General features: G+C 36.4%; 2 protein-coding genes across 2 annotated transcripts in view; both read right to left on the bottom strand.

Annotated features, from left to right (window-relative positions):
- The window catches only part of LOC125234700 (G-protein coupled receptor dmsr-1-like), an 86895-nt gene that overhangs the window by 48014 nt on the left and 16870 nt on the right, over nucleotides 1-22011 (bottom strand). The gene's annotated exons all lie outside the window — the stretch shown is intronic.
- LOC125234701 lies at nucleotides 7012-7937 on the bottom strand. Its single transcript, XM_048141058.1, has 2 exons — nucleotides 7695-7937; nucleotides 7012-7438 (listed from the first exon to the last, which is right to left on the bottom strand). The coding sequence occupies exons 1-2, from the start codon at nucleotides 7714-7716 to the stop codon at nucleotides 7116-7118; spliced, it is 345 nt and encodes a 114-aa protein (XP_047997015.1). The 5' UTR covers nucleotides 7717-7937; the 3' UTR covers nucleotides 7012-7115.

The raw sequence follows: 22011 nt of genomic DNA on the forward strand, positions 1-22011 counted from the left end.
GACTGCTTTTTGAACTGTTGTGTTGTGCTCTGAGCAAAACGAATGCAAAAATACTTACATTGTAACTCTTAGAGGAAGAAGATGTTCATGAAATAGGTACCTATTGATTTTATCCAAAAAAGAGACAGTCAAACGATATTTGTATAAAACCGGTAAAAAGAAAGTGCAATTTTTTAACTTGGTGCTCAAACACTTGCAGTGCAGTAAAGAAAAATTTACATCGTATAAATATTCGATTATCTCGAAAACACTTCACAAAAGTACAATTCATCATTATCTTTAGTGAAATCAGTCATTTTCCATATCAAGACGCCACCCGCCGTCCGTTGCTATTCTACAAAACGAATACAGACCGTCGCGTGCGGCCGGCGACCGACGCGGGTCCGCGGCCGACGACGTTTGAATGTTTTGTTCGGAAATATTTGAGAGTGGTTTCTCTGAAACGTCGCCGGCGGCTGGTAGGTCGACGGGCGAAGGTCACACGCCGCACGCGACGGTCTGTATTCGTTTTGTAGAATAGCAAGGGACGGCGGGTGGCAACTTGATATGGAAAATTACTGATTTCACTAAACGCAACTATGGGAACAAATCAAATTATTTTTAACAAATATTTTGATTTGTGTTTTTTAAGTAGTCACACTACATATATAGATTAAAAATCGAAATAAGATGTCATATATTAAAGAAAAAAAAATGACGAGCACCACCAGTGGCCGGCCTTCACCACTGGTGGTGCTCGTCATTTTTTCTTTAATATATGACATCTTATTTCGATTTTTGGTTTCACTAAAGATAATTATGACAGTACACTGTTGTAAACTGTTCTCGAGATAGTCAACATACGATGTAAATTTTTCTTCACTGCACTGCAAGTGTTTGAGAACCAGTTTAAAAATTGCGCCTCCTTTTTGCCGTTTTGTAAACATATATTATATCTATTATCGTTTGGCTGGCTTCTTTTTTTATAAAATATATATTTCATCAACTTCTTCTTTACAAGATAAACATTTTTGCGTTCATTTTGCTCAGAACAGACCAAAAAGCGGGCACAACGCAGTCCACCAGAGCGACGGGTGACTGAGTGTCAGAAAACCCACACGCACCCACGATCGACGGCGTGTGGCACGGGCAGCGTGCGAAGGTAAGGAACGCAGAAAGCGAATTTAACGGCTACCTAATGATTCTCCGACAATTTTTTAGCCGATTATTGATTCGCCGACAACGATTCGCCGAATGCCATTTAGCCGAATAATCAAACTATCGCTGTCACTTTTGGTCGAATAACGTTACGTAGAATCTTGATTCGCATACAGTTCAGTTCGCTTCTGTGCAAATTATCCGAACTATTATTGGACATTTTACATTTAGCAAAGTAATATTTTCGTTTAGGCCACGTTTAGTCGAATAACGTTTCATTTTTAAACATTGTTAAAATATTTTCGAATGATTGACTTATCGCTGTTGTAAAAAAATTAGGCACTTATAGACGATTTTTTTTCTTACATACATACAGGCCCATAAAGGGGTAGGTAGAGCACATGAACTACTAAGTTTCAGTGCCACTCTTGGCAAAAAAGGGTTAAAAGAAATCCAGATTGTGACATTGCAGTGACAGTGCCACAATTTAACCCATACCCCACAGTCCTACGACACCCACGGGAAAAAAGTGGGGGGGGGGGGGGGTCTTGAACAATGTATAATGTGAAATTCTTTTCGTTGCGGTAATAATTTACATGCACTGGCAACATTATGTTCTTTAAAAAAATTGGTGAGTTGAAAACAACAATACATAATTTACTAAAATTAATCCTTAGAATCATTAGAACATGATGATTAATATAAATAAATAAATTAAATAAATGTGAATTACTCTTACAAACGATCTAACAACTAGATTTTTGAATCCGCAGAACACTTTTTACCCAAGTTCCAGGCTCCAGCCAACTCACCAAAAAAAAATACCAAATGATCACTCGACCTATTGTGTTTCGACCAATTTTGTGTCGGCCAATTTTTACAATTACTAAATGATTGTTCGTCGAAAAGTAAATCGGCGTATCAAATTTCTGCCTACTGACTCCGTTTACGAACGAATATTATGCGAAATGAGAATCTTCCAATCGTTATTCGGCCAAAACAGACGTCGGCGAATCGTTGTCGGCGTACCGAAAATCGGCGTATTTTATTTCGGAATATCAATCGGGCACCGAATTTAACAAGGCTTGACTCGGCGCGGCTAGTGGACGCCAGGCTTAATTGTAAACTAACCTACTCATAATTGTAAACTTAATAAATTAGTCAAGTTTATATCTATGAGATTGTTTTTGTGAGAATATACAATTGGCCTCCAGTTTATATTTGACTTGTTAATATGTTTCATATGCTGTTGGTTTTCAATAAATAAATATCGGATGCGATAAAATACTCTTGGCCCTCAGTACCTAACACATTTCCCTGAATACTTCATCCAGTGATTAATATTCATCGCTTATTTCGTTATTTAGAGCGAAGTGACGCAACCCTGTCAGGTCAGGACAGATGCGATAAAACTCTCTTCAACGCGGATCAGGTTTAATCTACTTTTTCAGCAAAATGAACGAAAAGGAAAAAGAAAGTTTACGAAGGGAAAGCAGCGGCGGTAGGAGGAAAAATCTGTGTTTCACTGGAAACAAAAGTAAGATTCAATTTAAAATTGCGACGAATGACAGAAATGCTCTGGTAATTCCGAAAGGGGAATCTTGACATGATGGAAATAATGGTGATTTTTATGCGACTCACGTAATTAGACGACTTTCGGCATTACCCTAATGCACCTTAATATAATTACTCCTACCTTACTTCCTGTTACTTCCGTAATATAATTTATTCTGCCATTTTATTTTTAAGGTTCTTTCACACTAAAGTTATCAATTCATTTATTATGTATGAAAAAAAAATTCATCGATTTTAACAAAGATTGATATCGCCACTACTTTAAAAAAAACTTGTATCTTCGTCTGTCAATGAAAAGAAAATTGTAGTAAGTATGTATGGAATGCATATAGATTATAGACTCAATGCGTTTTAACTTTGAGGAACAGCGTGAGATACGAGATTTTTTAAAAGTAGTGACGATATAGCGACTTGCCTTCTGTTAAATAGCCTTACGATGTATCGAATTTAACGGAATTTAAAAAAATACGGTCGTATACACCGTGTTTTGATTTCCGTTAAATATAAACTCTTTTTATCCGCAGGTAAGTACCTAAATAAAATAAATGAATTGGCTTCAGCAGAAGCCACCTCGCTAAAAAAATAAATTATATATATGGTGACGTGCTGACGTGCCCTTTGACTTTGAAACCAGTTTTTGGTTTTCAAAGTCAATTCTTTACATAATAGTAGAGTCGTTGACGATGAGCCTGTAAAATGTAGATAATGCGTTTAAGGCGCAGTATGTTCAGAAAAGTAGTTTTGGAAAAGTCACAACCTCACAACGCTTTCTGGATTTAAATATGGCTGCCACAGATTTAATTGGTAATCTTGATGTCTTGCTCGAGAGCCTAGTTAGCTTTGAATTTTGGGTTTTTAACTTTCGCTCGATACAAAAAATCTCGCACAAAGGCTAAAAATATGAAAATTGCTTCAATCTGTAGGCCTAGCACATGATGGCCGCGAGAGTATGTCGCCGCGAGATAGATCACACGTCTTCTTCTAACTGTAGGTATTAATGACATAAGGACGGGTAGTCTATCTCGCGGCGACATACTCCACGGCAATCATGTGCTAACCCTGCAGGGCCTTATCACACTTGCGATTTGCGAGCGCGTTCAAAGCAGAGCGAGCGCGCCACGTGTTCGCAGCGAGCGTGTAATTATTTCGTCGCGCGAGTGCACAACGATTTTGCCGCGAGTGCGCAGCGTATAGGTTTGAGACGTCGAAATGCTGTGAAATATACGATTTTCATTCGAGTACGCAGCGTATTCGTTGCGCGCTTGCGGCGAAATCGTGACGCATTCGCGACGAATTGGTTACGTTACGTGCTCGTGACGAACTCACTGCGTGTTCGCTTCGCTTTCAACTCGCTCGCAAATCGCAAGTGTGAGAAGGCCCTTAGACAACGTCACATATTTTTAACCCCCGACGCAAAAACGACGGTGTGCTATCTGTGTGTGTCAGTCTGTAGCATCGTAGCTCCCGAACGGATGAACCTATTTAGTTTTTTTTTGTATGAGTTTTTTTTTTTTTTAGTATGAATAGGCAGGCAGACGTTTGACCACGATCACCACACCTGATGGTAAGTGATGATGCGGTCTACGGTGGATCACGCTTACCTATGAAATACCTATTTACTCTTGCTTTAAAGAGACCTGGATTGTACTCATGTGGGAACACAGACTCAGGCAGGGCATTCCACTCCTTGGCGGTTCGCAAAATAAATGTTGAAGCGAAACGCTTAGTGCGTATTTTTGGAATACTAACCGTGAAGCGATGCCGCATTGCCGATTGTCTGGTGGTCCTAAGGTGAAATGGGGACGGAGGAACAAGTTGAATTAGTCGGGAGTGTTCTTAGCCATGTTTGATGGAAATCGGTCCATAATGGATCGGGGGCTTTTCCAACATTAAAAGTTTTCGGATAGGTTAGTTGAACGATGCGTCACCTTAACCATAGATTAAATATAAGAAGATTATACCATCCTGTACATGCGATCGCCTAAAAACGCGCAAAAACTAAAAGGCTCCACTAAAAATGCCTTGTTGCCATCGATTATAGAGGTACTTGTAGATGACATTAAGTGTCTCGAAAGTGACACTAAACGCCAATCTACAAGTGATTAATGGCAACAAGGCATTTTTAGTGGTGCCATCTGGTTTTTTCCGCATTCTTAGGCGGTCGGATTTTAATGTATGGGATGGTATGATCTTCTTATATTTTAATCTATGCCTTAAGACGATACGGTAGGGGTCAATTCTCCATACAAACGCTCTCGACTATTTCCTCCCTGGTTTTTGAAGATAGAGCAATGATTTTTTCAACACCGATTGTTATTATTTTTATCTGTGTCGGACCGTTTTGAATTTTTTGATATTCTGCTTTTTAAAGACTCTAGAGCCAATCAAAAATTTCCAAAAACGGCCTTTTTCATTGTGGCGCAAAAAAAGGTGTGATACTCAAGATTGGTAACAATTAACCAAAAAAGCTAAACGGTCCGACATAGACTATTTCATTGTTATTCAGATTCTCAAATTTCGCTCCGATTGATTAAGTTTTGAAGGAGGAAAGAGTCGAGAGCGGAACCTCGATTTTAAAGATTTTTTTGAAATATCTTTTGACTGAGTTGTTCTTAATAGACAATTTTTTTTCGATAAATCTAGTTAATAACACTTGTATATTTAACTAAAATTCCCAAGTTGAAAGGGGGGCTCCTTTCCATTTTAGCATTTTCGCTACCGTATCATCTTAACCAAGCGCCAGGCGTCAGGCGCCGGAAAGGCGCACCGCAGACACACAATGATCGTTTTGGAACATTTACATATACTCGTACACAGCTTTCATAATTATGCTGCAACCTTGACTCCCTGATAAGGTTACTTCACATGGTGACGCTAGTCGTCAGAAAACGATCAGTTTGCCATTGATACATTGCAAATAAATAAGTACCTTAATATTTATAAATGGGCTACTTGACCCTTTTTAAAGTAATATTGTCTTCGGTTACCGCGATAGTTACTCATGAAATAAAACTATGGAAACGGATTAAATCGCGTATAATGAATTTACAAACCTTTACGTTACCTTTTTAAAGTCTCTTTTATATTATTAATTACTGTTGAATGAACCGAAAAAAATATTGCCATATTTTATTATGACTTCAAAACCGCAAAAAATATTTTTTCTCAAACATGGTATGAAATATTGATGTTATGTGCCTTATAATTGGCAGCGAAGTATGACGTTGCAGGTGCGGCTAGGACGATTGATAGATAATGGAATTTCATACAAACCTTGCAGGCCAAGGCCGGCAAAGTCTTCTTTTTTAATTTCCAAACACAGATAATTGTGACATAACATCCAGGTATTTAGCCAATTAAAAAAAAAACTATAAGGGGCTTTAAAGACGTGCCGACTGCAACTGGTACGGGCCCTAGACAATATTTGATTTTGGGTGCGTTTTCATACAAAAAAAAATTTTTTCGTTTTTTTTTAATTTTTTTTTTAACTTTTTGTTTTTTTATAAGCGTATACGGGGTGTCAAAGGGGAACGAAAATTCGATTATTTTTGCGCTACGACGCACCGTTTAGGAGATACAGCCATCCAAAGTTACTATTTTCAGTAGACTTTATTTATTTCATACCATGTTTGAGAAAAGCACTATACATACCTCGGCGGGAAATGGGGTTGCCCGCCTCAGACATATGTCTTCGGCCGGCAACCCCCTTTGTCCCGGCCTCTGTAGTAATGTACTATTAAAGTATACTTTTATTTAATGAGGCAAAAACAACATCAGCCATGTTAGTCTTATTGATTAACTGTCCATGTCGTCATTCTGCTCGAAAACAACATTTTTTGACATTTAAATATATGGCACAAATTTATGATTCGACATGAAATAAGTTGGAATCCTTTGAATCCTATGACGTCAATACATCGCCGACAGCGTTTTCGGTGTCCAAATTAAAAAAAAAACATATAATTTTTAATCGTAAATACGTAGTCATCGTGCACTTTTAACCTCGTAAGGCCCAATCTATTTTTAGGACATTTATCGTAACGGCCCAGTGTCCTAATTTTAGGCACTTATACTAGCGGCCCAGACCTTCCACTTGCTGTAAAATCTGAAACCTGCGTGTTTTTAGGTAAAGTCTTATTGTATACTTTAAAGGTAAGTATTATGAACAATATTAATGTAAAATGAGTCGAAAAAGAAATGTCCTATTTTTAGGTCACTGGGACGGTATTTTATGAATGTGTGTTACTTTTATGTATACATTACATACATAAAAAAGAAATAATGAAATAAAAACGAATATTATCGTATAATCATGTTTATTTAAGTAAACGTAGGTAGTACATTGTACTTAACCAATGACTAATCAAAACTTGTATATGTATCTAAACATCAACAAAAAATCATCAAACATCGCGTCCACGCGATGACCTTCCCCGACCACGACCACGTGAACAGCTTCGAGTCCTTGGACCTCCACGAGAACGGCGTGAAATGTGAGATTCTGCACATGCAACATTTCTGTTTCCAATCGGACTAGTAACTGTCTGAGTCTCTGGAGGTACTACTTCATTTTCATCTTCAGACGACGAAGATGAGGAGTGAGATGACTGAAGATAACGGCTTGAGGGTTGAAAATCCGCATCAAGTAAATCATCATCAAAATCACTAAGTTCTAAGTCGGACTCGTTTAGATTTAAATATTTTTCTAATTCTGCATCCATCAAACCTGTAACAAAACAACACTAGGAATAACCGCCCAAAGTCCTAAATTTATGACATAGCAATAATATACTACTATTGCAATAACGACCCATCGACCTAATTCTAGGACATCGAAGTTTGCTCTCATCTCCTACTCGAAATAAATCACAGCGGAGATAAATTTTAAGTCATTCATATAGTATAAAGCTTAAATAAGTATTTTTAATTAAATTTAAGTTAAAATAACTCAAGATTATGATGAAAAAAACGGATTTACTTACCACGTTTACGCGAGGATGCCATCTTCTCAACTTCCGCGTGTCAAAGAACTGACATTTGATTGTCAAATGTCAAACTGACAGCTCCATCAAGTGGCTGCATTCAGTTCCGCCATATTTAAGACACAAACGTTTCATTTCACGCAGATATTAGGGATCGGTACGTGTTAGAAGCGTATGACCTAATTTTAGGACCATGGGCCGCTAATTGATAGATTTAAATAATAGCTTGGGCCGGAAGGACGACTTTTCTCAGTCCTAAAAATAGGACGTTGGGCCTTACGAGGTTAATGCGTCAAACCTATAAATATTGGTTTCTAAAGTCAAATTCTACCGAAAACAATCATTTATTGTGCCAATTTTGATATGAGGCCTAGTAGCCTGTTACACCCAAATAAATATTCCCTAATAAATATTAGATTACATTAAATTACTAATACATTTTTGTACCTACACATTATTTATGTCTCCTACAATTTCCTCATAAATATGTATATGATGTGATGATGTTGATGTGTTGCAGTATTGTTGCTAAAATATGTCCATCTATGACTTAGTTTAGCCCACGTAAATGATGTAATTTAGCTTCACTATGAGACTATCCACTATTTTCTGCTTTCAAAAAAAAAACTCACTGAACGTTATAGTACATTACATCAGAGGCCGGGAAAATGAGGATTTCCGGCCAAGTGGGTAAAAAAACTCACGGGAATCCGAACGCCGAGGCATGTATAGTGCTTTTCTCAAACATACAATGAAATAAAATAAAATGCTCTAAAGGACAATATTTTATTTATTAAGTGACAAAATACAAATACACTCAAACGTCAAGTGTGACAAGTATCCAGATCACACAAAAATTAAAAAAGAAAGTGACATGACAGTACTGACAGCTTACTTAAAAAAGTTACTTTGCAGGCCTAGGCCTAAAAAATAATATGAAATCCCTTTACAGTCCTCTCGAGTTGTTGCGCCCAAAAAGCGACACTTCCCAGCCCATTTTAAGGAACGTAAAGACAATATTTCATTGCATGTTTGAGAAAAAGTACATTACGATACAAGTGCAAAAAAAGGAAGTTCGAAAGGAGTTACGATAAATCAAAACACGAATTCCTTTTCGCACGTGTATCGTAATTTATATATACTACCTATTTAATCATCATTTATTCAAAAAACGAGGTGAAACCACGTGCTTATAAAATGATTTATAATAAAAATGTATTTGACATGTGTATAGTGATATATAATGGATTACCTAATGACATGAAATTACTACAAGGGAATAGATTTAAGAAAAAAATTACTGACTGGCTTCTAGAAAACTGTTTCTATAGCGTTAAAAATATTTGAATCGTGAATGTTAGATTTTTTTTCTTTATATTTTAATTATTTTATAAATTGTTAAATTGGAAATTTTATCTTATACACCCATGAAATTGTTTAATGTATTTTTAGTTTAGGTTTAGTCTATAAATATTGACTCTCGATTTTTTAATTATTATTTTGACATGATTTTGTAAATATTAATTTGCCTGTTTTTAAATATTTGCACGCCTGCATGCAGACTGAATGCACGGATTTATTTATTTTGTAACACCTTATAACTGTGTTCTATGGAAATAAATTCTTTGAATCTTTGAATCTTCAGATGTTTAATAATATTTTCAATATACAGGGGAAACCACAAACACCCAACTCAAATTCTTCTTCCGTGTGATAGCTGACAGCCCCTAAACGTGCGGTGCTTTAATAAAAAAAAATGTGATAGAAGGGCCCGTCAACACTTTTTTCGACGACTACGACAGGCCCTTCAATTGAGAGCAATAGTTATTAAATAAATAAATAAATATTGGACACCTTACACAGATTAACTTAGCCCCAAACTAACCAAGGCTTGTACCACAGTGTAATAAAGAGTACTATCGTACAGTATGGCCACTCCCGCTCCTCGCTGAAAGTGCCACCCACCCCCTCTCGGTTACCTCATAGTTACCGCCTATCAAAAAGCGCGAAAAGTCGATACTATGGGTGACAAGCAACGATATACATAGGTATTTATATACATAGAAAACATCCATGACTCGGGAACAAATATCTGTGCTCATCACACAAATTAATGCCCTTACCGGGATTTGAGCCCAGGACCGCGGCTTATCAGACAGGGTCACTACTCACTACCGACTGAGCCAGACCGGTCGTATTTGTTGGGACAAAGTTGATGTTTTTTAACCACACGTGTTAATATACCCGAGCAAGTGATAGATTCCAATACTGAGCCGCGAGCGTAGCGAGTGATTCTAGAAGTGGAATCTTGAGCGTTGAGATATTTTAACAAATTTTGCCACCGTGTGAAACAAAGTTTTTCACCACACCGACACGAGGAAAATACTAACTTTAAAACATCAAATTAAATCAAGTAAATACATATTTAAATATAATAAACATTTATGATTAAAAATATAATTTAACCCTTTAATCGGTAGCAGCAAAATACTTGCCATCATACTTAAAACCAAAACGCATCTCTGCAATAAGAATTACAGTTCAAAATCGAATGAATAGAACAAACGTCAAAATTATTAAAAGGTTAAAGGTCAATTCTATAGGATATGAAACTCACCCGCTTTCGAAGAATCAAGAGCGCCTTTACCAGAAACGCCACCGAAACGCTATAAATGTAATCTGGCTCTGTCGCGCCAATACGCAAGAGCGATAGAGCTATAGCTACGAAAGAGATATTATCGTGAGCGTTTCGTGAGCGTTAGCGCATTCGGCTACGCACACTGTTTGTGAAGTAATAACATTTAATTGGTTATTCGTCTAAATTTGGCGAGACTCAGAATAACTAGCTCTTTTCATCAAGGATAACAAAAAAAAATCAAACATTATCAGACATTTTACATACATTTTGTAACCGTCGTACAGTGTTTTAATATGGTAAAGAATTAGAAATTAAATATTCAGGCACCTTTTTTTTCCATGTTTCCAACCTTTTGATCGTGATTTTGAGTAGGAAAATATTTCTAGAACTTCAAATTCTAGAAAATGAATAGCTATCTTCTCTTGGCTAATAATACTTAATTAATAGGTAAAGTTCGCAGTCGCTTCAGCTAGCGTGACCCGTCGGTTTAAACTACTTCCTTCCAACCAAACTCAACAGCCTTCTTGACCTGTTCAAGATTTGCTGTAGGTATTGCTTATTCCAGTACCATTTGACCTAAATAACTAGCATTAGGGCCCATTTACACGGATGCGAGAAAACGTGAGTTTCATTACTATACCTAGATATTTTTCTGGCACGAACGTCAAGTTGTTAGTGCTTGACAAAATAAAAACATCGACAATCCTTTTATCGATAAATAGCCTTACATAAGGTTATTAATTACCCCTAATAATAATCTCTAAAATCTTTAATAATCATGTAAGAAATTATGTAACTACTGTAATTATGAAACTATTAAAATATGGTTCGTTTTATTATTATTGTCCATTTATTTTCAAACATGTGACATTTGTATAAAACATGAATGTTATATACACATAAATTCAAGCCTATATTCCCTAAACGGGGTAGGCAGAGCACATGAAACTACTCAAAATTCAGTGCCACGGCAATAATTAATGACATAATTACAATAATTGATGACATTATAACATGATATGACAAATTATAATGTAAGTTATCGATGAACTAAATATCGGGAAGAAGTCACTAGTGTCAGAAAAATATCTAGGTAAGTATATTCATTACATAGCGATATAATTGAATGGTGTGCTCAATTGTATGTAATGTATCCTCAACAGTCTGTCATATAACTAATATTTCATGTGAGTTCACGCGTTGTCTACTTAATCTAATCTCTAAATGGACCCATATAGAGTGATCCTGACTTCGACAGCAACTACACCTGTAGTGCAAGTATGGCCGCGCGATAAATGATAAAACATCTGGCCGTCCCTATCGCACGTACGAATAGTGCGATAGGGACGGCCTGATGTTTTATCATTTATCGCGCGACCATGCTCATATGCCTGCAGACGTAGCACAACTAGTTGGATAAACTTTATCGCATCGGTGCGCTATCGCACTTTACTAATAGTGCGACGGCCTGACACTTATAGTTTATCACGCGACCTGCAAGGCAAGCATCTACCTGGGGCCCATGTCGCGAAAGGTACAAGCCTTGTATTACAAGTGTGTTTCCATGACAACCCATACGATTTGACAGTTCGCGCACTTGTACGAGGGCCGATTGATAAGTATCCGAAACGAAGAGGAAAACTCAGAGTTATTTGAATAAAACGATTTTATTTTTCAACATAGGTTCCTCCTAGCTCAACAAACTGTGACCAACGCTTCTCTATTGCCATAATTCCGTTTTTATAGAAGCTTCTGTCAAGACCCTGAAAATAGCCGTTAACGGCGTCAATAACTTCAGAGTCAGTCGAAAATTTTTGTCTCCCTAGCCACTTTTACAAATTTGGAAACAAATGGAAATCGCAGGGGGCCAAGTAAGGCGAATAAGGCCAGTGCGGCAGTATTTCGAGGCGTAATTCTTGAATTTCTGAAATCGCAACTTTTTCCGTGTGAACCGCTGCGTTAGCGTGGTGGAAGAAGATTTTTTCTTATATAAGTGGGGTGTTTCTTGTTCGACTACATCGCTCAGCTTTTGCAACAAGTTTGCATAATATTGGCCGTTTATTCTTCTTCCCTTTTCAAGATAATCTACGTAAATGACACCTCTAGCATCCCAAAAAACGGTTGACATTACTTTGCCAGCGGCCAAGGTCGTATTTGCCTTCTTTGGGGCGGGTTCACCACTTTTTGTCCACTGCTTGGATTGCTCTTTAGTTTCCGGTGTGTAGTGGTGGATCCAAGTCTCATCGACCGTTATGAAACGACGATGAAATTCTTTAGGATTCTCTCTAAAGATTTGCAAACACTCTTTAGAAACATTCACTCGGTGTTTCATTGGCTGGTCATTCGAAAACCGCGGCACCCATTGAGCACAAAGCTTTTTCATAGACAAATGCTTATGCAGTATATTAAAAACACGTTCTAACGAAATATTTACAATCTCTGCTATCTCCCGAAGTTTTAATCGACGGTCCCCCAATACAATGTTTTTTATTTTAGAGACCATTTTTGGGGTTGTTACCTCATTTGGTCTTCCACTACGGGGAGCATCATTGCAGCACTGTCGTCCTCGTTTGAAATCCACGACCCATGTGTGAACAGTGCTCAACGATGGCGAAGAATGCCCTTACACACGATCCAGCTTTGTTTTAATATGAGTTGCTGTTTTTCCTTTTAAAACATTAAACTTTATAACAGCACGAACCTCCATTTTCTCCATTTTTAACCGACTTCAAAAAAGGAGGAGGTTCTCAATTCGACTGAATGTTTTTTTTTTTTATTATTTTTTTGTATGTATGTTACTCGATATCTCCGAGAATCGTGAACCGATTTTCAAAATTTTTTTTTTGATCGAACCGGTATAACCCCGAGATGGTCCCATTGGCACCAAGTCAGGGTCCGATGATGGGATCCTGGAGAAATCGAGGGAACTCTTCAAATGTTATAGGCACATGTAATGTTTTTGGTCTATTTTTCAAAGGTACACCAGTATTTACGTCTGATGGTAATAATTTTATGTGGCTGAGCTGCTGATGGAAGGTCAACTCCTCAATGGTTAGGAGTTAAAGGATAATTCTTTCACTACTGTACATGTATTCGGACTGATACATATAATATCACTAGGAACCACTAAAAATCAACAAATAAATAAACTTTTTAACAAAAAATAAAACCGCCTTCAAAAATAAGCGCGTTACAAAACACGGAGAAACTAAAAAGCCAAAAATAATAAACCTTTCAATTCAGATTTCTTATCGTATTGCAATAAGCTAATCATCCAAATTACAAACAAATCAATTATTTTTGGAGTCGGTACCAGCCTGTGTATAGTTGGGTGGGGCAAACAGGCAATAGCAAGGCGGCGAACAGGTCTGGTACCGACTACAAAAATAATTGATTTGTTTCAACCAGCCCTCGTAATACAAGGCTTGTACCTTTCGAGAAACGGGCCCCTAAGCTGAACTAAGTTACTTACTTACGATTGCAACAGGTGCAGTCCAATAGGTTCCTTTTCTTGCACCACACGTGCAATGTTTCATTACAATTAATCGTTGGTTGTGTAGTCTAAACAGCTCAAGAGATAAGCTAAAGTTTGTTCTTGTACCGCAAATGCTAGGTTTACGTGTTATATTGTTATATTATATAGCACTTCGAGCAGTATCTGCAGTTTTCTTTTTATCTGGTAGAAATCTCTTTACTTTTTATTTAAAAAGAAAACAATTGATATTATTTTGTTTTTAAAATTTAATGTTTACAAAAAAAATTGGTTGTCTGTAAAGTCGGTTTACGGACGGTAGTTTAACGTGATAACGTCAAACATTACAGTAAGTAGTATAGACAGGGGCGGTCAGAGTATAGCAAAAGGGGCCCGATTCTGGGACTTTTGTCACGTTTTTTTATTTATTTATTTATTTATTAAAAATACACAAAAGTTAACAGTACCTATTTCACCAAAGCACTTATGTGGTAATATAATTATGTACATGTTAAATTGACATAAATAAAAGCAAACACACTTAAAAGTTAAACTATGGTTATTACATTAATCACCTAAGGAGTGTAGAGTCTATGAACTTTAAGAGTTTTCTGTAAAACACACCAACACTATCAGCAAATATGTCAATATCGTCTGTCTCCAACATGATGCGGTTAAGAGCAGCTCGGGCTCGAGCGGTGCGCCGGCCGCCGCGAACAGGTGCCGCTGCCGCCGCGCCGGCACCGCGCCCGGCATGCCAACCACCACATTCGCTCTTGGCACTTGCAGCCCCATTCTCTCAAGCACGGATGCGTCATCTACTCTGTGGTGAAACAGTTGGCGGTAATGCATAATATGCAGCAGTTTCCGTCTGGTTTCTAGAGTTTGAAGACCAACCATTCCTGTTACGAATAGAGATGGATACATATATGGGTAATATCCGTACAGTCGTTTGTACATGTGCCTACAGAACTTCCTCTGCACTCTTTCTAGCATAGTGTTTTGTTCTTATTAGAAAGAATGCATTAAAATAAGCATCTTTTATAAATTAAAGTTTTTTCTAAAACCTACTAATTTAGGAGTTAGAGTGGTGCAAAGTTGCAAAATTTTCCCGTAGCACTACTAAGGCGCCAGAGACAGAAAGCGATATCGACGGAGCCCCGCTTATTACAGAAACTGCACAGAATAGGAGCCTTCGGCCGTTTGAAGATACCTAACGAACCTAACCTATACCTATATAAAAGTCGTAATTTTGTATCCTAGACCGTTTGCGAGACACGCGTTAATTTTATTAAAGTGCTAGTGCTATTTACTAATCTTAGAACCCTAATATCTCAGTAAATATTAATGGAGAAGAAAAAGTTTATCCAATCAAAACATCCTTATTTAAAATTGTTCTATATGATTTATCAATATTAACATAGGTTATATTGGTAAAAAAAATCATCGTAAATTTATTAAGTCTCTGGCGCCTTAGTAAATACTATGGGAAAATTCGCAACTTCGTACTGCTCTAACTCCTAAATAAGTAGGTTTTTCAAACAACTTCATTCTATAAAAGATGCTTATTTTAATGCAATCTTTCATGTTTTTAAATTACTAACACTCAAAAATAATAAACACGGGCGCGCCATCTGTCGCAGCTGTGGTGCTTTACTCAGGCCACACGCTACAACCATACCGAGCGCATCGATCAGCCGCTTAGTTCCAACGCGCGCCAATAGATGGCGCTTAAACTATATTGGGAAACGGGACAATGACGTCATCTTTTTCGTGCATGCTGCCCGTAGTAACGTCGAGTTATTAGACGTTATCACGTCAAAAAACGTTAATAAATGACTGTATCACCTACGATAGTAGGTCATTTACGTTTTTTTAATTAATTATTATTTTTATTTACGCATCGCGCACGCGAGTCATCATGTGACGTGTTCAAAACACACCACATTTATCATAATATATCATAAAGCTTGTAGGTAATAAGAATAAAATAACACCTACTTCAAATTTGCTCCTTCACACAATCATAAAATAAATAGGTACATTTAAATATAATTTAGTAGTGGGTAGAAAGTTTGTGCTCACATCACAGAATTTCTCTTCATAATGGCTAAAATAGCTGATGCTTTACACAACTCCATGCCAGAATATACATAACGTTCCACCTTGATAAGGATTAAACCCCAAATATTTCAACTGTAATTGTATTGTGAAATGTCATATTATACAGTCAACCCTTTACTTGTATGGGTGCTCTCATACAAAAACAAATTATTATTATTACACTCATATTATAGGCACCTACAATAAACAACTCAAACCGCAATAAAGAATAATGCTAAATAAATACCTATTAAGTTTTTCGTTCAACATTTTCACTATTGCGACTCAATTTCGTTACTAGCTTTTGAACGCGACTTCATTTGCGTAGTTTACTTGTTTTTCATGTAATATTGTATTTATATCTGAATGTTTAAACGTATTTAATTACTTTATTACAAATATGTTATACATGTGTTAAATAAAATTATCTTACAAGTTAGGTAAAACTAAACTATTAAATCTAAAATTAAACTTAAAATAAAAATTAAAATTAAATTAAATTAAACTAAATAAATCTAAAATTAAACTAAAGTAAATCTAAAAACGGCCCCTGTGGCATAGTACCAAGAAGACGTATGGCAGCATTTCCTCGCTGGATTGTCAAGTTAATACGCTGAGCGAGGAAGCTGCCAGCTCTTCAAAAAAGTGGCGTCTCTTAGTCTCTTCGATAAGTCCTTGAAGAGACTCAGAAGCGCCAGTGGATCCACGGACCAAGGGTCTGGACGCCGAATGGAATAAAAATATATTATATTTATATCTGAATGTTTAAACGTATTATGTATATTTCATGTACTGTGCCAATTGACCTGTAAAAGAGCCCTTGTGGCCTACTCGCTGAATAAAACGTTTGTATTTTGTATTTAGCAATTTAAAAATTAAAGGCACTAAATAATTAATTTAATTTAACAAGCGAAAAACTTTCATTCTGCAGGGTTATTTCACTTTCGGGGTGGATGTGAAGAAGAGTTTTTACCGACTCAAGGGATGTTATCCGGGATATTTTCAAGTATCCTATATCCTTCGCCAGAACTCAAACTATCTCCGTACCGACTTTCAACTAAACGTGGCCAGGGGCGACTCACTCCGCGATTGTATCGCCGCGCTACAAGTACATGCTGGCGGCCGCGAGTTCGCGGCCTAATCAGGGGTGGCGCGCGTTCTCACGGAACGCACGTTCGCACTTTCTATTGTTACTTTACGTCGCGGTTCATATGCGATGTCTACATGTGTAATGGCTAATAATGCATAGTTAAATAGACATCATGAATAAAATAGGACAATATTACACAGATCTTATTGATTAAGTCCCACGGAAAAGTTCAATAAGGCTTGTGATGCTGAAGGCTTAAACAAAAATATATAATACTGTATATATACCTAGAAAGTACCCAAGACTTAAATATAGAGTATACCATTTTATTTGAGAATTAATTCGTTTTAATCCATAGGCAACCCTATCATCCGACGCTGCGCACGTGCGGCTCGTTTCTTTGTTAGAATTTTGTAGGCATTTAAAAAGGCGGCATTTCATGAACATCAAAGCAGTGGGCCTTCTGTACTTGTACTATTATGTATTCTGTGACGTGGCTTGAACATGAAGAAGTAACTAACACATAGACAGACGCACATTGTTACAGCTCTCATATTTTTCTCAAATTTCCACGCAACCTTTTGCCCTTCATCACTTTTTAGTCTACAATAATCTAGTACAAAAATAGACTAAATTGTGAAAACATTCTGTTTTGAAACACTTTGTTTCGTACAATAATAGTTCTTTTATACCACCCTCGCTATTTTACAAATTAAATTATAATTTATACAGAGTGGGGCCTGTAACCAAGGTGAAGAATTGAACTGTAGGCTATTCTCCTTATACTGATCAACATTTGTTCAGTGACTTTTAAAAATTATGAAGTCTTTAAATTTTTAATTTTTCATACAAAATAAATATTAGCTTCAATGTACGCCATTATTGTTGTCATTGACGTTGTCTGTCACACTTTAGACTTAACAGAATTCGCAATACATTACCTCTTAGAAAAACTTTCAAGGGTAATAAAAATCAAAATACAAGTTATTTTTAAAAGTCGCCGAACAAATGTTGATCAGTATAAGGAGAATAGCCTACAGTTCAATTCTTCACCTTGGTTACAGGCCCCACTCTGTATTTAGAGTTTCGTTTTCTTTCAACCCCTTATTTGCCAAGAGTGGCACTGAAGCTTTAGTAGTTTCATGTGTTCTGCCTACCCCTTTATAGGATACAGGCGTGATTGTATGTATGTATCTATTTAGAGCTTATAAATACAAAGTGAAATAAATACTAAAACTATTACAATTTCATGAACTTTAGACACCTTGTTTAACATTATGAGTAAAGTACGAGAAACCCCTAAAGAGTTAGAAACTTTTAATAATATCTGCTCACATTTCATAACATAAGACTGAAGGCAATTGTTTTAGACACGAACAATTCTTGTGTCTCGAAGCTAATGTAATACTTCGCTGAACTGTGTAGATACTCTATGGCAAGGACGTCACAGACATTCATTTTTTTTTTTTTAATAGGTCGCCTGAGTTACGCCCATAGACAGAGGTTCAGGTGCGTTGCCGGCCTTTAAGATGGGTGTACGCTCTTTTCTTGAAGATTTGAAGAGCGAGCGACAATTCATTACAGTTTAGCTGTGCGGGGAGCATTTCTGGAGAAACGCACAGTTTTGACAGCCATCTAAATGATGACGATGACCATCTAAATGTTTCCTCGATTCAAAAGTTCAGACCATCGAGAAACGTATTCTGACTGTTCTGAGCCAATAGTAGCTGCATTGGTGTTATATTTCTTCACGTCAAAGAGCAAATCAATCAATATTCAGTTTGATTACTCGCATTTGAAACACGACAAGGTTAAGGTTCACTCGTTTAACTTTTACGGGGCGTGACAAGAAAGGTTATGCGATTTGTGTTAATATTTGATAACCTTCGAGTATGTGAATGCAGAGATATACAAACATGATAGTAGGGATAACCGAGGAGAGATGAAGCAGAGATAAGTTGAAACAAAGTAACATTTGAAATGTTTTAGCTATAAAAATATGTTGTGAAAGCATTTGTACCTAAGCTACGGACTTTCGATTTGACTAATCAATATCTACAAATACAAACATAATAAATACTGAACACTTAATACACATTACTTACTATACAATTAAGTATTACCTGCGTAATTTTTAATTGGATTGTCTTTTAAATAAAATATCAATATTTAGAATATCGATGAACACATTTGTCACATGATATCTGGCTACGCTTCGCACCTGGTACATTATAGTAAATTAGTATGCTAGTTAGTTATTATTATGGTATCATATTGATTTTCAAATGATCGTGAGTATTAATTACTAAAGATATATTGAATAATTAATTTTTATTGAATATCATATTTATATGTCGTTAATAGATGAGGTAATTATAATTACATACTATTTAATAGTTGATAATAAAAATGGATATCAGTCTGAAATACCGATTGTTTCTCAGACGAAAAATCAAAATTAGAAATACTGTGTATACTATTACTAAGATAGGAAATAAATCATAAAATTATCTGGGGCCTAGGTATAATATTGAAATATGTTTTTTTTTTAGACGGCGCTCTTTCATGTTGATTACATGTGATTTTAGTTACATTGCGGACTGTCGTACTTTCATAGAATAAAGCTCAACAATCAGCCGCAATGTAATGAAACTCGCGTGCAAGTTCTCGCACCGTGTAAATGCGCCTTTAGTCAATCAGCTGTCAAACAGTGCGCACGTTATATTAGCGCACGTCTTAAAAATTCATATCTTATTAGCAATGACAGTTCAGATCTGTCAGTGTCTTGTCATCGTTCGATTGCATACAATAAGATTAGGAGAGCATCTATCGTTCGAGAAATAAGGAGGCACACTGACATTTTATCCCGCCAGGCGGCGCCTGTGCAAGTGCCTAGGCATGTCACTGTCATTCATATAATAACTCTATAGTCTATACCATACTATTCAATATACTCTATGCTTAACACTACACTAACATTAACCTTTACTACCTATAGTACCTATAGTATATCAATCAATCAATCAATCAAAATATTTATTCGTAATAAACTTAAAACTACACAATATGCAAAAAAACAGTATTACTAAAACTACAAACGTACAAGGGATTAATAAGTTTATCACGAAAAGGTCCCGTCTCAGCATAATGCTGACCCGGAGGTCAGCGCTGATCTTCCGACGAGACCATTTGTGAGACCACGAACGCAGCCGCACGACACAGCCCCATCGCAATTCGAACGCATCCTTATTGAAGCGATCTTATACTGTGATACAGGTCCTATACTGTGAGAATAGGGTCCACCCAACTTTTTATTTTTTCCACACCAATTAAAGGATCTCTTGATACTAATAAGTACTATACTAAATTGAATGACAAAAGTTGCGTTACTTATTGTCATTATATGCATTACTTGCATACAACTTTGCAAAATTACAACAGTGCAAAGTAATTTCATACAAATTTTAACTTTATAGCCAAAAATAGATGGTAGAATTGATTAAATGTCGATTTAGAATGTTAAAAAAATATGAATTTGATTTAGACTGATGTGCAAAGTAATTTCATACAACTCAAATTTTAACTTTATAGCCAAAAATAGATGGTAGAATTGATTTTTAAATGTCGATTCAGAATGTTAAAAAAATATGAATTTGATTTAGACTGATGTTTTACAGGTAATATTTTCCTCGTGTTGGTTAGGTAAAAATTCTTGTTTTTTACTCGGTGGCTAAATGAATTTAATCTATATACGTGCCTTGAAAAACTCGCAACTCTTAAGATTCCTGAGCCGCCCGCGGTTCAATATTGGAATATTTTTCATTCGTCAATCAATATTGTCACGTGCGGTTAAACAACAACTTTGCCTCTATGTAAAAAAAATTTGTTAATAATTAAATACCCAGTGTGCTGACGGGTTATGAACTGCTTGGACCTATAAGAATAGGCTACTTGCCTCCTAGTCAAATCAGCTTCTTTTTAAGAACTGTCAAAACGAATTTGAAAGACTTGCTAATATGGAATTAATATAAAATCGAATTGTTGAGTGACGTCACGGTCAATTCAGTTACTCTATATATTTCTACCTGACTTATTAAATAAAAATTGGATTTAAAAATAACTTCTAGCTTCTTAAAGCTTTATTTCGTGCATGGTCTAAAATATTTTATTTTAAGAACAGTCAAGTTCCCTATTGCACCACAGCCTTTCCCCCGTTTGCCTCGTTGAACTCGGATATGGGTGCAATCGTGGGATAGGTTAGCAAATTTAAAAGTCTGAATTGGCATGGCCTCTGTACACGACAAACTCGACCATAACCGGGTATGAAGTGGTAACCGGTATTATGAAGTGGGAAACTTACTCAAAGGAAACTGGAAATCAATCGGATGTGCAATTACCTCAAGTGTTCGGTATAATATATGTTAATGTTTCGCGGCAACTCTCTTCTGGAAAGGATCGAGATTTTAGCGCACTATTTTAATTTAAGAGCGTTATAACATTTCGGCGTCGGGCGAAATTAGGTATTTTACCCGTTTAAAATAATATTAATTACGTTAAAATTTATTTAAAAATTTAAAATAATAATTATAAACTGTGATCATATTTAAGTAGATCCCATCCCAAATGTTTGCTTTTGTTATATGATAAGTATTAGAGTAAAGTATATATTAATATGATGATAAAATAAGTCAAATATAATTCTAATTACTTCAAGGTGTTACTCAGGGTCTGATGATGGAGAGAGATTGTGGTCACCAAAAATCAACTCGCATATTTGAATAACATAAAAAAACGAAGTGGTTCAGTTACATGGGTTTATTGATGGTACCGGTGACCACCATCTGGCTCCAACATCAGACCCTCAGTACCACCTCTTGTCAAAGGTCTTATTAAGAAGAAGTAAGAACCCAATGAGCCTGATTACTAAATGGTTTAGTTACATGGATCACTGGTACTGGTGACCACCATCTGGCTCCATTATCAGACCCTGAGTACCACCTCTTGTGAAAGGTCT

This window comes from Leguminivora glycinivorella, chromosome 16 (genome assembly GCF_023078275.1).
Source record: "Leguminivora glycinivorella isolate SPB_JAAS2020 chromosome 16, LegGlyc_1.1, whole genome shotgun sequence".
NCBI classification, from domain to species: Eukaryota; Metazoa; Arthropoda; class Insecta; order Lepidoptera; family Tortricidae; genus Leguminivora; species Leguminivora glycinivorella.